The sequence below is a fragment of the Ahaetulla prasina genome, chromosome 3 (genome assembly GCF_028640845.1).
Source record: "Ahaetulla prasina isolate Xishuangbanna chromosome 3, ASM2864084v1, whole genome shotgun sequence".
Classification (NCBI taxonomy): Eukaryota; Metazoa; Chordata; class Lepidosauria; order Squamata; family Colubridae; genus Ahaetulla; species Ahaetulla prasina.
Window position 1 is genome coordinate 179,906,982 of NC_080541.1, and position 17,567 is coordinate 179,924,548.

Here is a 17,567-nt window from a genome sequence, read left to right on the forward strand (position 1 = left end):
AAAATCAATAATTAAAAAACTTATTCAATTTGGCCCCGATTTAAAATAGATTTAAAAACCATAAAACCCATTAAAATTTAAAAGCCATTAATAAAAATTCTAAAAATTCTATGCCAGTCCTGCACGGAAGAATAGATACGTCTTCAGCTCGCGGCGGAAGGTCCGAAGGTCAGGAAGTTGTCGAAGTCCTGGGGGAAGTTCGTTCCAGAGGGTGGGAGCCCCCACAGAGAAGGCCCTTCCCCTGGGGGCCGCCAGCCGGCATTGCTTGGCTGACGGCACCCTGAGGAGTCCCTCCCTGTGAGAGCACACGGGTCGGTGGGAGGCAAAGAGTGGCAGTAGGCGGTCCCGTAAGTAACCCGGTCCTAAGTCATGGAGTGCTTTAAAGGTGGTAACCAGCACCTTGAAGTGCACCCGGAAGACCACAGACAGCCAGTGCAGCTTGCGCAGGAGTGGTGTTATATGGGAGCCACGAGCGGCTCCCTCTATCAGTATGTTTATATTGCTTAAATTCAATTTAAGTTGTATTAATGCCCATTAATCCTCTTACTAATTAACTTTATAAATCATCATATTGATTTAACTTATATTCTGCCTTTCTCAAAGTGATAAAATATCTCAAGACAAGCCATGGATTGCTATCACCCAGGGCAGCAGTGAAGATCTAGTGATAACAACATGACTGCGGTGGAAGATGTTGCTGTATGCCTAAAATCAAAAGTGTGTGAAGGATGGTCTTGCCCAATAGCACTGTATGGCACTGAATGCTGGCCAACCATCAAAAGTACTGAGAGCCCTTTCCATGCCATGGGGATAAGAATGCTCCCTTGATCATTAGGCATTTTCCTTCTTGATCAGCTCAGCAGTGATATAGTCGGGCAGCAATGGGTGTTGCACCAATAACAGAGAAAATGTGGGGAAAATGCTTGTTAGGCATGAGATGGCTATGTTTTACAAATTAGCACTCCACATGGTTGCCTGCACCACCTACCACTTTAACAATGATGTCAGGATACAGTTAACCTGGATATGAAAATCATCCAACTGGACCTGGTTGCTGGGCTTGATTGCATGAAATGGCATTCATTGATTCATAAAGCGGCATTGCTCTATTTGTCGGGCATCTATATTTGGCAGTGCTACACTAACTCATAATTTATCATCAAAATTTCCCTTTCTGATTTGGCCAATGTCTTCTAAGATCCATCGCAACAGAGGAAATAAGAACGACACCGTTGACCTAATTAAAATTTTTCTATTTGCTTAGTGGAATAAGGAGTTAATTTCTTTTCATCTGCATATTTTTCTAGCATTTTCCAACTGTCTTTCATTAACCAGCTATGGTAGGCTATTTTAAAAGAATACTTTTCTAAATCGTAGGCAATTCCATGAAAATGGTGCATTTCAAAAAGAATATCTCAAATGTGTATGTGGGTATCAGTTACTGTCTCATTATCAATATCAACTCTTGAAACTATTTAAAATATTCAAATTTTTTTTCAAATGTTATGGTGATCTCTATTTGTCTTTATATTTTTTATGGAAAAAAAAACAACCTTTGGAAATGGGCATGGCTATACAAAGTGCCAGAGTCCAGTATCATTGTCATAAGAATCTTTCTCCACAGTTCCCATGACAATAAACAAAAAATAAAAGAAGAATAAAAAACCAAATGTCATTGTTTTATTTAAACAATAAGTAATTTATTATTTAACGAAATTGGAAACTACAGAAGTAAGTAAATGTGGTATGCAATGTGTTCGTTTTTGTTTTACAACAAAAAAAAGTGATTGTTGTGGCTTCTGGAACTCTCTCAGGAGACTCCATTCTTTGTTTCTCATTAATCATCCTCTAAAAATTGAGGCTTCTTTTTAGCAGTGCTGCCTTTATTATTTTACATATTTTTACATATTTTACATATTTTTATTACTGCTGTTGTGTTTTATGTTTTTGTTATGGCTTGTTGTGAGATGTCAGAGGGTAGTTGGGGATCATTTCTGCACCAGTGATTTATAACATTACATGTGGTGATATTGTTTGCAATAAATATGCTATTGAGAAGAATGAATTGCAATGCTAATACTGTAGTTATATGTAGGAGTTCTTTATATTTAGACGTGTAGGCAACCCTGAAAAAAAATATCAAAGCTGTTTTGTGTGTCCATCTCAATCCATATTTTAATCTTAGGTCATCATGATATCACTTTTAGTAAGGAGGGCAGTGTATGATTTCTGGCTTAGTAAACTGGTGAGACCAGTTTTTCAGGGTTTGAATAAGTTTCTAGGAGTGCTAAACTTTCCCTGCCCTTTTTCTAGGACAAGGAAGTTTTCAATGGTTAGATACTGTGTTTTTATTTAGGTACTTTGCTATGGAAGACGGTAAGAAGAATTACATATTTAGGAAAGTACATATTACACTGAAAAGGGATGAAGCCTTGATAGGGGAGGAAGTTTCAGGGATTTAATACAAAATAAGCAGTGGTGGGATTCAGCCGGTTCGCACCACTTCGGGAGAACCGGTTGTTAACTTTCTGAGCAGTTTTGCAAACTGGTTGTTGGAAGAAATTATTAGGGCAGAGAACCGGTTGTTAAATTACTTGAATCCCACCACTGAAAATAAGTATGTAATCCTTACAACCTTTCCTCTCTGCAAAATACATATTGCGTTGGCACTACCGTATTTTTATGGTGTCATTGATTCTTGAGGCTTCAGACTCCTGGAATAAGTGATGCTGAAGAAGTTGTTTCCCTATTTTTCTGTTAGGTTATTTCTTAATCCCAGTGTTGGAATTAAATTACTAATAATTTCTTCTCTGATACGCGTTCCTTGCTGTTTCCATTCTGGCCCTAAAGAGAAGCTATCTTGGAAGAATTCTGGTAAGTCTTCCTGAAGTGAAATTGCAGAAAGCATAATTAATGCTGATATGACCAATTTCTCATCCCCTTCAGGTTCTGTATTATAAATTGCAAAACCTGCTCGCTATTACTAATGTTAGGACCATATTCAGTATACTCCTTTTGAGATGAGTCACCTCACTTGAGATATTGGCAGTTCTACCCAGTATCATTTGTTAGGATAGAAGACTTGAGGAAAAGATTGGTCTAGCAATCTTGCAGATTTATTATAATGCTTTGGGCACTGGGGAAACTATATCCTGCCTCACAGTAATCTCACATACGTGGTTAAATAGATGGTTATGACATTGCCATAAGTGCATTCCTTTCACTTTGCACTATCCCTCCTGCATAATTGTGGATGTTAAACATCATCAGAACTTATAAATTACAGTTCTCCAGATGACAAATATGTTCTGGCAGTGCCATCTGAATGATTAAATGGTAATTGAACTGCCTTAAGTCAAGACCTAGGCAAATGCTGCGATCCTGCTATTTACTGTAGTCTTCCAGAAACACTGTGACACTGAAGTGCTAATGACACTAATTTGTGAACTTTATAGTAATTCTGGCAAAATAAAGTGCTAAGCTGTGCTTTTTGCTCTTGTTGAATGCTAAATAAGTTATTAATAGTGAGGAATCTCAAGTAAACAATCTGGATTTTGAATGTCTGTTTTATTGAAGATCTGAATTTCCCCAGCTGATCCCCAGCTAACATATCATTACTGCTGCATTTCAGCTTGGCAGCCTCTCATGTAACCCTTCATATTATTGCTCAGGTAGCAGTGATGCAGGTGCAGTGTTTTCATAGCTATAAGATGCAGATTTGGATGATATATGCAGTTTGGGGCTAGTATTTGTGCTGCTGTGTACTATATTGCATAATTTATTTTAATGTTGAGTTGATTATTTTAAAGCATTATTGTTTGATTAATTTTGGGCGTTCGTGGAAGAAATGAAAAACTAGGGCATTAAACTATGACCTCTATGTAGTAGTAGAGAATCTTTCAGAGTTCCATAAATGAGGATTGCTATCCTTGCAGCTGTATGATGATAACATGATTCAAAAGCAATTTAATTCCAAGCAAATATGAACCTCTTAAATCAGCTTTGGCTAGATATTATTGGATCTGCTATCCAATCTACTATGCATATAACTACGTCAAGGCATGTATGGTCAAATAACACCAATGCAGTACCAGATTTAGGGATAGAAGAAGATCTCATGATACATGTTGTGCTTAGAAGCAGTGAAGAAATTAGTTCAAGAAGACTTAAGCATAAAGAGTAAACATTATTAACGTTTCGCCAATATTTATAGAAAGAAAAAAAAGACTAATACAACTTTTAACTTGAGCAGTGAACTGACAGTAAAATCAAATGATTATTAATACTAACAATAAAATAAAACAAAATGGCGGTGTGAAATTAAATTTGTTGAATAAGATGCAGAAAAATTGCTAGACTAAAGGTAGTGCATTGATTGAAGACCTAACTCTATAGCAGATGACTAGTCAGCTTCAGTTCCAATGCTTCTGGAGAAGGAGAATCTACCCACCTCCCAAGCTAGTAGTTTCTATTGTTGAACAGCTCTTATCATTACGGTGTTCAACTGAACTCTGCATTCTTCAATGTAAACTGACTGTCATATGTTCTAGACCAGGGGTCTCCAACCTTGGTCCCTTTAAGACTTGTGGACTTTAACTCCCAGAGTTCCTCAGCCAGCAAAGCTGGCTGAGGGACTCTGGGAGTTGAAGTCCACAAATCTTAAAGGGATCAAGGTTGGAGACCCCTGGTCTAGACTAGAGCAATGCTTGTTTTCTACATGAGTATTCTTCACATGTTTCAGAGACTCCCCACATTATATTTTTGCCAGGCTAAACAAACCCAACACTTCCAACTGTTCCTCCTGGGTTTTTATTTTGTATTTTTATTTTTCAAAACAAAATATTGATAAAACGCTCAAGTACATTTACAAAAAATTATACAAATATCTTGTTTTCATTCCATGAATATATTTGTCAATGTCCTTCCTAAGCTGCAGTGCCAAGAACTTGGTGATGTATCCTAGATGTAATCTGAACAATGCAAAATAGAGAGGAGGAAAGCGGGGGTGGTTCTGTTGATCTTAACCCATTCCTTCTGGGGAATGCAGCTTTGAGTTTTTTTGTGTATGCATCATATTCTTGGCTTATGCTCAGCTTGTGCTTCATCAAGCTATCCCAATAATTTTCTCATGTACTGCTGTGAGGTATCCCCCATTCTGTGTACATATCTTTAATTTTTCCTACCCAAATTATTATGTTTGTTGTACTGAAATTAATTTGGCTAGCTTATGCCTATTGCCACGACACTGTTCTACAAGATGTTTACTATCCTTCCTTATCTTTGTGTTGTCAAGAAATTTGATAAACCCAATTTTAACCCCTTCTCTAATTTAGAAATATATTGAATAGCACAGGCTTGAGGAGAGCTCTGCAATACACAGCTCTAGACCTCTTTCAAATTTGATGAAGAGCTGTTCACATAAACTTGTTGGATATGATTATTTAACTGTTTTATAGCTGAAGCCATCTGTTTTTCATTTTCTATTTGTGTTCCTTTTAACTTGTCCTGTTCCTTATGCATATATAGAGGACCCAGATTGTTGGGGGCAGTGTGCTGACTCTGTAAACCGCTTAGAGTGGGCTGAAGCAGTATATAAGCCTAAATGCTAGGGCTGTAATGATTTTGCAAACTGCCCTCCTTTTTTTTCTTCCAGAGAATGGTATGCAATTGTACTTCCACCATCTTAATTTTGAGAACGCCTCAATCCTCTAACTTAAAGCACCTTTATGGATATCAAAAGGTGCTTTAAAAGTTATTCTGCCGCACCTTCAATAAAATACCACAATAAAATACCGCAAATACCAGCAAAACTAAATCCATAAACATCATCAATTCTAGCTTGGCAGAAATGTTAAAGCCTATAATTTCAGTGCATGTCCGTAACATATATCCAGTTTTAATAAATGAATATAAACTTAGAATACTCTCGTGTCTGCAAACTAAAAAGGCAGGGGGATTTCCCTAATAGATTCAGTTAAAATCAGTTTTTTAATTGGATTGTGAAATACATCAGCAAACTGCAGTTGTTGCAATACGGGAACCAAATATCTGAAGAAATTTGAAGAACTAGGCACTTGAGATTCAACATGATTAGGAGTTTTCCAACTTTCTCTAAAAAGTTCTAAAAATTCTACTCATTCTGCAGTCCATAACTGTTGGTATGCAAATGTTTTATAGCAACCATCAATTGATATAAAATTGCTGAGAATTTAAACAGCAAACTCTCCATATATTTATGATGTGGAGTTTATAAATGTTATTTAGGAGCTTAATGTTGGATACAGTCTACCTACATAGATATAGGTAGACTGTATATAAATATACTTTTTATAGATATAATTTATAAGAAGGCCCTGAGAAATAAAGAAATCAAGAAAATTGATGAGAGCAATATCTATAATAATTATGTCAGAAATGCTTGTGAGCAACGGAGAAAAAATCCTTCCTTATTAAAAACCAACTAGTATATTAGGAAATGCACGTAGTATTAATATTGTACAAGAAACGCAGTAAAAGCTATTAAAAACTAACAAAATAACTTCAGGTGCCTAGTATACAGCTTTGTCTTGGAATAAAAAGTCTCAAAATTAATAGCATAATGCTGACATAATCTTCTTGCAGGGGAATTGGCTATCACAAGGATTCCTTGTGGGAACCCAGATTCAAATCTATCCTCAGCCATGGAAACTTTGTTAGGTGACTTTGGGTCTACCGGGTTTCCCCGAAAATAAGACCCTGTCTTATATTTTTTTGAATCCCGAAATAAGTGCTTGGCCTTATTTTTGGGGACGTCTTATTATTTTGGAGTGCATGGAGCAAGATGGGGCTCCTCTTACCATCTTACCTGATTTCCAGCTCTGTCTTCCTAACCCTAACGAGAGGAAATGGCGGGGACCAGCTGCCCATATGGTTTAAATATTTTCCGCGGGGAGGGCTTATTTTAGCGCATGTGCCCAGAAGAGTGATTGGGCTTATTATCAGGGGCTGTCTTATTTTAGGGGAAATGGTATCAATTTCAGCTCAGTACAGGTAGTCCTTGACTTAAAACAGCTCATTTCGTGACCATTCAAAGTTAAAATGGCACTGAAAAAAGTGACTCATGACCAGTTTTCACACTTAATAACCATTGTAGCATCCCCATGATCATGTGATCAAAATTCACATGCTTGGCAACTGGCAGGTATTTATGACAGTTACAGTGTTCCTGGGTCACGTAATCCCCTTTTGCAACCTTGTTTTGCAAGCAAAGTCAATGGGGAAGCCAGATTTACTTTACAACAGTTTGACTAATTTAACAATTACAGTGATTCACTTAACAACAATGGCAAAAGAGTTTGTAAAACAGGCAAACTTTCGTAATACATGTTTCACTTAGAAACAGAAATTTGGGGCTCAATTGTGGTCATAAGTCGATATATACTATCTGTATATATCATAGGGTTGGGTGATTTTTTTAAAAAAGTAAATTGCTTTGAGCTCCTGGAGGAAATGTAGAATTAAATGGTTGGGATTCTTTTAAATATATTGTTAAGTAATATGGACAATACAGTTCATTGGGTCTCCAGTGGGGCCAGGCAGCAGTTTAAGATTTTTAAAATGCTCTATTTCAAGTCAGAAGTAATAACTCTTGGTTTTCTCTTAATTTTTCTGGCTTCCTTACTCCTGTTTTACTTGTTCTTCCACCAAATGCTTTCATCCAGTTTTACTGCTGCTTTTAAATTTTAATTCTGACTGATATTTAGCAACAAAGCTAAGGATATATTTGAATCAGATACCAGCTTTTAGAATAGTTCAGGAGAAGCATTCATATTACCCCTTTCATGCCTTTTATTGAAGCTGTCTGTTACACAAATAGCTCTTAGCAACCTCTTCCTCCTTCAGATTGGTTGCTAATTACAGCTATGTTTCCATAGCCAAAGGTAATTTAACCCCCATAGTATCAGTTTTCTCTATTTTATATACCTGTATAGCTATAACACAGTATTTGCTTCTTCCTGAAACTTATTCGTATGAAACACATTACTAGTGACAGTTATAATATGATTTATGATTTTTATTTATGCTGCATTAAATATATGGTGTTCAGGAAAGCAGTATCAAAACGAGACTGTTTTGCAGCATTTCTTGTGCAACCTGCTTTCCTCTGGGAACCAACAATTGCATTTGGATTCCTGAGGATGAAGTGCTTTGTTTGGCTCTCTGAACTGTAATTGTTATGCCAATGTCGCATTGTTCAGTGCGCTTTTATTTTTCTTATTTTGAAGCGATATATATGCCTGGGAAACTTTCATCTCTTATACTTGGTTACTCAGAGGTTGTGTGTTTCATATTGATGGTCTTGGTTGATCAGTAGTCTGTTTTCTACTTTATAAAGGTGTTTGAATTGTGATATTTCTGGGCTCGGGTGCTTATGCAGCCTTTGTAGAAGGATTAGTGATCTGAATTTTGCATGTATATTTGTTTTTCTTTCTGAAGTAACATTAACATATATCTTTAGGCAAACAACAATATGGTTGGCTTGTATCTTTGGAACATTAAGAGTGTTGTGCCTTATGCAACGCACAAGTTTATTGTGATGGCTGTGATCCTATTGAGCAGGTATTGGCACAGACATCAGGAAATATGAATAAGAGAAATTTGGACCATTATTCTATATTACACAGAGTTCTCTAATACTGTATTCTGATTATGTATTGGAGCGGTTTTTAAAGACCAGATGCATACTGGAACGATGGATAGTTGGCCTATTTAATTTATTTTTAGCTTACAGTTGCTCTGCCCAAATCATTTTTTAAGCCATTTTAGAAGAGAATGGAAATGTGAAGAGCCTTTTTTATTATATTCCCACTTGGGTTAAAAAATGTTTGAGCAATCTGATTTTGTACTTGTGTCATTGAAGGAGACTACCTTAATTCTAATACCTCCCCCCCCCCCAAAAAAAAGGATAAAAAAGGGCCTCTGTGGCTCAGACTGGTAAGACAGTCTGTTATTAACAGCAGCTGCCTGCAATTACTGCAGGTTCAAGCCCCACCAGGCCCAAGGTTGACTCAGCCTTCCATCCTTTATAAGGTAGGTAAAATGAGGACCCAGATTGTTGGGGGCAATAAGTTGACTTAGTATATAATATACAAATGGATGAAAACTATTGCTTGACATAGTGTAAGCCGCCCTGAGTCTTCGGAGAAGGGCGGGATATAAATGCAAATAAAAAAAAAAACCATGGAGAAAAGAATTACAGTATTTGCATCAAGTTGGAGAGAGCTATTTTAGAGTAATACCAGAAATGGTACTTTAAATGGTACTTTATGAAAACATGTTAATTCTGGGGACGCTATTAATCTCAGTAATCTTTTCCCAGTTTAGGGTAATTTTGAATTATTTGTAGAGCTGGATTTTGTACCAAGAATATTTAACTAATTCTGCAAAATAAAACAGAAGGAAGTATGAGAGGAAGTACTGTAGTAATATTCTGTTCTAGAGCAAGAATGGCTTTTGCAACTATGTTTTGCCATTACCGCCACCTGTGTATAGCTAACTAAAATGCTGACTAACAACCGAGTGATATGCTAGAACAGTGATGGCAAACCTTGTAGACACTGAGTGCCCAAACTGCGCACGTGCGCATGCCCAAACTGAAAGGTGTGCGCGTGCGCCAGCGTGCATTCACGGACATGTGTGAATGTGCGCATGCACAGACATGCACGCAGATATGCGGTGACATACGCAGACATGCATGCGGACCATGCGCAGCAGAGACCCGAAGACCAGCTGGCCGGCGGGAGGTGGGGCATCCCAACACCAGCAGTGCAACAAAAGGTAAGGTTTTTTTCTTTCATGAGCTTCTGTTTTCCTGCAAACGATGAAACAGAAGCTCACTAAAGAAATGCCACGGAGATCTGACCTGGGGCGACAGCGCGTGTGCCAGCAGAGAGGGCTCCGCGAGCCACCTCTCGCACATGTGCCATAGGTTCACCATCACAGTGCTAGAATGTTATTTTAGCATTTAAATAAACATAGAAGCTCCGGGGCCGGAGTCACAACAGACACTTATCTAAGAGAACCTATGATATTTAACCTTGTTAACTTCAAGACTCTTTTTTCCGCTATGTATTCTAAATGGTTTGTGATTAATGTGTGTGTGTGTGTGTGTGTAGTTTTGAGAGTGGGCCTCAGAATTTCATTTTTTTATGTGTGCCAGTGTATTTTCAGAAAAAAGTGACAATAAAGGTTAATTTTACCCTTAACTTGCTCAGACTTCACTTGTTGGAAAGATGTATTTATTTGCTTCAATGACGTGACATACTTAGAAGAAGGCTTTTGAAGTTTTACATCAGCAGATTCTTATCTAAGAGAGATGTGGTATTTGATTCTGGTCAGACTTCATTTGCAGGAAGGATACATTGATAGTGCCTTAAGAGATGATTATACTGTTAACAAACTAGCTTATAGATGAAGGTAAACAGAGTTAATTCTGGTGAGTATATGGAAATAGAACTGCCTAGGAATTCCAGAAAAGTTTCCTGGAACCAATAAAGTCACTAAGAATCAAACTCACCTCAATGGCAACTTGCTCTTCATATTAAGAAAAGAAAATTGTTGGTCACACTAGATGCATTTCTGGCAATGTACCTCCTTTGCATAGCTTGACACACTTTAGTAGTTCTAGTTGTAAGTAAATTTACATGAAATCTCTCCTAATTTTCCTACTTCTATTAGTCAATAAAAATGTAGTAATATTTCAAGATTAAAAAGGGAGATGAAAATAAATGTGTTACGATATTAAGCAGCAAATTTCTTTAAGCATCAAAATTGTCTTACCTCTACTTTTCTCTTAAGTGTGATGCAGTCCCTCCTTCAAATCCAAGCCAAAGCATCTAGAGCAGGATGTCAAACTCAATCCGGCTTGCGGGGTGCTTAAATCCAACTTGTGGGGCTGGCCTGGAAATATCAAAGGACCGCTCACGGTGCCTCTGGTAGCTAAAACAGGCTGCATGCACACACACACACCCGTCGCCGAAAACGGCTGGCAAAGTGCTGCAGGAGGCCATGTAGGGTGAAAATTAGGCGGGGGGGCAGTGCATGGACCCCCACGCCCCATTTTGGCTGGCAGGGTGCTGCAGGAGGCATCCGTCCCACCACCCCCAGCCCACGGAGGAGAACTACAATGCTGATCTGGCCCTCAAAGATACCCAGTCTAGAGCATGGATACCCAGCCTCTTGGCTTGCCTGGGCCACATTGAGTGAAGGGGATTTGGCCTGGGCCACATTTAAAATATATATTATAATAATATTAAATATATTAATATAAATATATTAATATAAATATTAAATATATTAATATTAAATATATTAATATCGAATATATTAAATGATTACAATCTTGTGGGGTTGCATTGCTAGCTGTCCAGGGCTGCATGTGACAGCGGGCTGGGCACGCATGCTCTAGAGCAGGGGTGTCATACTCAATTTCATTGACAGCCACATCAGGGTTGTGTTTGACCTGGGGGAAGGCATGGCCAAACTCAGCATCTCTGAGCTCCGTTTTAGCTGGCAGAGGGCTACAGGAGCCCATCATGGCCAAAAATGGAGCCCGGATGGGCCATGCACGGCCCTCTCAAGCTCTGTTTTTGCTGGCAGACACCTTGGCCAGGTCCTTTGCTGTTTCCAGGGTGGCCCCGCGGGCCAGATCAAAGCACCCTGTGGACCAGATCCCGCCAGCTGGCCTTGAGTTTGACTTGTGACACCCCTGCTCTAGACAATCAACTCCAAGGGAGATGTAGGCTCTGCGCATGCGCGAGTATGGTGTTCTGCTAGAGGGAGCAGAGCCGGCGATAGACGATTCTTACAGGATGGCAGCCTTTGGGTGACTCACTGAGCTGCTTTGTTCCCCCGGCCCGTTGGATCATCTTCCCGGCGACCGCGGGAGAGGTTTTCTGACCTCTCGGGTTTGCGGCCGCCGAGAACGAGGGCCATGGGGAAAGTGGCGAACGGACAATGTCGGCCATTTTCGGGACATAGAGGAGGCCCGCTGCTCATCGTCGGTGTCGGCTTCGGTTTCGGCTTCAGCCTGCCTGTCCATCGGCACTTTACAGTACACGGTGAGACTCAGGTGGACTGCGAGGCGTTCCATCTGCCATCTACCATCCACCGAAGTTTTTTTTTGTCTCCACCGGCGTGAAGCGAGGCGAGGCCGCGGCGAGAGGTGAGGCCCGAGACTAGGCCTTGAGGCGTGGCCGCGGTTTATCTTCCCTTCTTAATGGCACTTTCATCTGGCGCCTTCCATCCCCGTCCGCTCTTAATGGCCTGCCTCCTCCCACCTGATTTTTGGAGATCGAAGGGGTGAACGATTGTTCCTCGGTTTACAGCTGTTTTGCCCTCCCCCCTGATTTTCGAACGCTGAAGGGGTGAAGGATTATTCCTGGCCTACGGTCGCCTTCTCTGCTTGGTCCTTTTCCACCTTGATGTTCCGATCTGGCCCCTTGCCACATTGGGATCTGTGGCTGTTTGGAGTCAGTGGCTGGCTGTGGACAGGCCTTTGGCCTGGAGCAGCCTGCCTCCGGAACAGTTGGCGGAGGGGGCGATACGGTAAGCTTCGGAGGTGTAATAATGACGGGCATTGATGGTGGGGACGGTAATGCCACCCGTCTTGCCAATGGATTTCTGGACTGGATCATGGACAGATTGGCTGTATTCCTTGATTTATTAGATCTGTTACAAGGACTTTATTTATGGATTATTCACCATGGACGCTATCTGTCTACTTCCCTTGAGTTTATCATCTTTGTCATCATGTTCCAGCCGTTATCTATTTCACCCGATAACTGGACATCCATTGGAGGTTCCATCATGTATGACTGTTCTGCCAACCTGGGATTTTATCAGCTTATCGTCTTTCGCCGATTCTTATTTCTTCTATGCATTACTCTGTACATGAACTCTTGCACCTGCGAGGTGTCCCCGCCTCGCAGGAATGGCCCGCTTCGTTACCAGGGGCCGGCCTCAATGACGGGTCTTGGGACCCACAGAGGTGGCATGCGTCGAGAAAGAGCCTTTGGGGTTTTTTAAATAGGGAATTTTTAAGGGGAGGGAGGGTTAGAGCGGGTGTTGGGGAAAACCCGTCGGGGAGGGTATGTCCAGTCCCAACGCGTGCTCACGGCATTACTTTAGTTGGTCCGAAGTCAGGGGGGGAGGGGAGTGTTCAGAGCGTAGAGCGTCATTCCATCTGTACGGTAAGTGGGAGAGGCAGATATGGCGGAGGCAAGGGGCCGTATCGTCCTTTGGGAGCATGTGTTCAATGTTTAAATGCGATCACGTGCTCCGGCCCCTCAGTCCTTACTCGTTCCCCGGATGGCCAGGACCCTCAGGGCTTAGGTCTTCGACTGATGCTGTGCAATGCCCGGTCCGTGGCTAATAAGGCTCCTTTGATTTGTGATCTTATTCAGAGGGAGTCCACGGACTTTACGGGCATTACGGAGACCTGGTTGGGCACAGAGGGGTGTGTGTACCCCTGGTTGAACTGTGCCCTCCAGGTTTCCGTGCATTCCATCAGCTGAGGGCCCAAGGTAGGGGTGGGGGGGTGGCGGTTGTGATTAAAGAAAGCCTAGAGCCGAGGGAGTCCACTGTACCTCAGATAGCTGGTTGTGAATCCCTCCTTGTGAAGTGGGGCCATAGGAATCAGATGGGTTTGCTGATCGCGTACCTGGCTCCTTGCTGCGTGACTACAGCCCTGCCTGAGCTACTAGAGGTGCTGGCCGGGATGGCGGTTGAGATCCCCAGACTTTTGGTCATGGGGGATTTCAACTTGCCATCGGCCGGCTTGTCATCAACGGTGGTTCAGGAGTTCCAGGCTTCCATGACGGCCTTGGACCTGGTTCAAGTAAATGATGGCCCTACACATATTGGGGGAGGCGCACTAGACTTGATTTTTATCTCTGGACAGTGGTTTAATGATCTGGAATTAGGAGATTTAGTGATGGAACCGGTGTCATGGTCAGATCATTTTCTCCTTTGCCTGGACTTTCGGACCGCCGCTCACCACCGCAGGGAGACGGAGCCAATGCGTTGGTTCCGCCCCAGGCGCCTGATGGACCCTGAGAAGTTCCGGACGGAGCTTGGGCCGTTTCCTGAGGATCTTGCCCACGGCACGACTGAAGAACTAGTTGCGGCCTGGGAACGGGCCACGGCTGGGGCTTTGGACCATGTCGTGCCTTTGCGGCCTCTGACCCGGCGTAGATCTCAACTGGCTCCTTGGTTTTCTGAGGAGCTGAGGGAGATGAAACGCCGGAGAAGACGCCTAGAGAGCACCTGGAGGTCTAGCTGTTCCGAGGCTGATCGGACACTAGTGAGGTCTTTTACTAAGACGTATCTAGTGGCAATGAGGGAGGCGAAATGTTCCTACGTTTCCACCCTCATTGCATCGGCAGATAACCGCCCGGCCGCCTTGTTTCGGGTGGTTCGTTCCCTCCTTCATCAGGAGGGACGGGATAACCCCTTACAGGGACGTGCTGAGGAGTTTAACGGTTATCTATACGATAAAATCGTTCAGCTTCGGGATAGTCTAGACCAAAATTGCGATGTTCCAAGCGAGATGACGGAGTCGCGTCTTGTTGAGGTGGTTTGGGATGAGTTTGACTCTGTGGCTCTCGAGGATGTGGACAGGTTGCTGGGGAGGTTACATGCAACTACATGTTTACTGGACCCGTTTACTGGCTACTCAGGAAGTGACACGAGGCTGGCTCCGGGGAATTATAAATTCTTCATTGCTGGAAGGGGTTTTCCCCGCTGCCTTGAAAGAGGTGGTGGTGAGACTCCTCCTCAAGAAGCCTTCCCTGGATCCAGCTATTTTGGGGAATTACCGTCCAGTCTCCAACCTTCGCTTTCTTGCGAAGGTTGTAGAGAGTGTAGTTGCATGGCAGCTTCCCCAGTACCTGGATGAAGCTACCTATCTAGACCCGTTCCAGTCCAGCTTCCGGCCCGGTCATAGTACAGAGACAGCTTTGGTCGCGTTGGTGGATGACCTCTGGAGGGCCAGGGATAGGGGTTGTTCCTCTGCCCTGGTCCTATTAGATCTCTCAGCGGCTTTTGATACCATCGACCATGGTATCTTGCTGCACCGGTTGGGGAGTTTGGGAGTGGGAGGCACCGTTTATCGGTGGTTCTCCTCCTATCTCTCCGACCGGTCGCAGACGGTGTTGACAGGGGGGCAGAGATCGTCCGCGAGGCGCCTTACTTGTGTGCCTCAGGGGTCGATTCTCTCGCCTCTCCTGTTCAACATCTATATGAAGCCGCTGGGTGAGGTCATCAGTGGTTTCGGGGTGAGTTACCACCTGTACGCTGATGACACTCAGCTGTACTTTTCCACCCCGGACCACCCCAACGAAGCTGTCGAAGTGCTGTCCCGGTGCTTGGAAGCCGTACAGGTCTGGATGGGGAGAAACAGACTCAAGCTCAATCCCTCCAAGACGGAGTGGCTGTGGATGCCGGCACCCCGGTACAGTCAGCTGCAACCGCGGCTGACTGTTGGGGGCGAGTTATTGGCCCCAATGGAAAGGGTGCGCAACTTGGGTATCCTCCTGGATGGGCGGCTGTCGTTCGATGATCATCTGGCGGCTGTCTCCAGGAGGGCCTTTTACCAAGTACGCTTGATCCGCCAGTTGCGCCCCTTCCTTGACCGGGATGCCTTATGCACGGTCACTCACGCTCTGGTCACATCTCGTTTGGATTATTGCAATGCTCTCTACATGGGGCTGCCCTTGAGGTGCACCCGGAGGCTGCAGCTAGTCCAGAATGCAGCTGCGCGAGTAGTAATGGGAGCCACTCGTTGCTCCCATGTAACACCACTACTACGCAGTCTGCACTGGCTTCCTGTGGTCTTTCGGGTGCGCTTTAAGATTCTGGTTATCACCTTTAAAGCGCTCCATGGCTTAGGGCCCGGGTACGTACGGGACCGCCTGCTGTTACCTCATGCCTCCCACCGACCCGTACGCTCACACAGAGAAGGTCTTCTCAGGGTGCTGTCCGCCAAACAATGTCGGCTGGCGGCCCCCAGGAGTAGGGCCTTCTCTGTTGGAGCTCCTACGCTTTGGAACGAACTTCCCCCTGGTTTACGCCAAGTGCCTGATCTTCGGACTTTTCGCCGTGAGCTGAAAACGCATTTATTTATCCAAGCGGGACTGGATTAAAATTTTACTTAATTTTAACTGGGGTTAGTTATTAATTTTTAGGTAATGGGGTTTTAATATTTTAATTGTAATTTTAAATTTTGGCCTATTTAAATAAGTTTTTTAATCAATGTTTTTACCTTGTATGATATTTGTATTTTATCGGGCTGTAAACCGCCCTGAGTCCTTCGGGAGATAGGGCAGTATAAAAATTTGATTAAATAAATAAATAAATAAATAAATATATTATCTGTTATCTTATATACTTTATTGGGAAATTATAACTATTAAATTTAATTGGCAATATGATTGTGAGGAATATGGTGTCCAGAAATAAGTTTCTTGGAAGAAAGGGAAGGGGTATTTGCTGAATAATGTCAGCTACAGGAACAGGGACTAAAATGTATTTGCAATTGTCTTTACAGCGTGTCTTCAATGACCTCAGTGGCTCAGTGTCCCTTTCCTGGATTGGAGATAGCACTGGAGTAAGTAATAAAATTGGTTGAGCAGATGTTTTAAGAATTCAGAAGGAGCAAAAGTATAATATATGAAATAGTTCCATACAGCGTTGGTTTCGTGCTTTCAAATAAAGATGCTTTTGCCTTAACCTTCCCACATAAAAAAGAATTACAGTATTTTTGCCTGGTGGGTGATAAAAAGTTATTCACTACAGCTGCAAGCTATTCTGGTTCTTCTTTTAAATATTGCCATCTTACTCATGAACAAAGAACTATTGTGGGTGTTTTGTTGTGTAAATGAAGTGACGCACAGGTTTGGTAAGTAACATCTATCTACCCATTCAGGGTTATAGGGATAATTGCTTCAGTGATGAAGCCTTATTGGTGTGGAGAAAAAAATCCCTCATATTTCTTAATATCCTCCACAGAGTTGTTGCTTGTTCACCTCACGCTGACAGAGAATTTTGCAATTCAAGAGCATTTTTTATTTATATAATTTTGACAATCCTTAGACATAATTAAGATTATCCACTGTACTGAAGGGCAGGTGACAATAGTAGAAAGGGTCATATAAATTGTCAGCTGATTTCATGGAGAGTTGGAGTTAATCAAGCATATTGGGAGAAAAATTAGGAAGAAACCTATGTTTTTCTGGTTCTTACTTTTAAATCAGGAACAAAAAGAGATACCGAGGAGCTGCCCAGTAGCATCTGATGTAGTTTTGCAAACTTCCTTTTCTTTCTTTCAAAGATAATTGAATCTTAATCTAGCTATTTCTGTCTGCTTCTCATACTCCTTTATTTAAACTACCAGCATTATTAATAACTAGGCGAACTTTTATATAAAAAAAGGTGAGTAGAGTCAGACCTGATCAATATTTAGATGAGAGGTTTCTCACACCCCCTTCAATCAATAATTCTGGAAGAATGCAGGGGCAAATCACCTCTGT

General features: G+C 42.1%; 1 protein-coding gene across 1 annotated transcript in view; it reads left to right on the forward strand.

Annotated features, from left to right (window-relative positions):
• SORT1 (sortilin 1) overlaps window positions 1-17,567 on the forward strand; it is a 52,955-nt gene that overhangs the window by 6,326 nt on the left and 29,062 nt on the right. Inside the window, exon 2 of the mRNA XM_058174837.1 lies at window positions 16,586-16,645. Coding sequence (XP_058030820.1) covers window positions 16,586-16,645 — 60 coding nt within the window. The remainder of the gene's footprint in view (window positions 1-16,585; window positions 16,646-17,567) is intronic.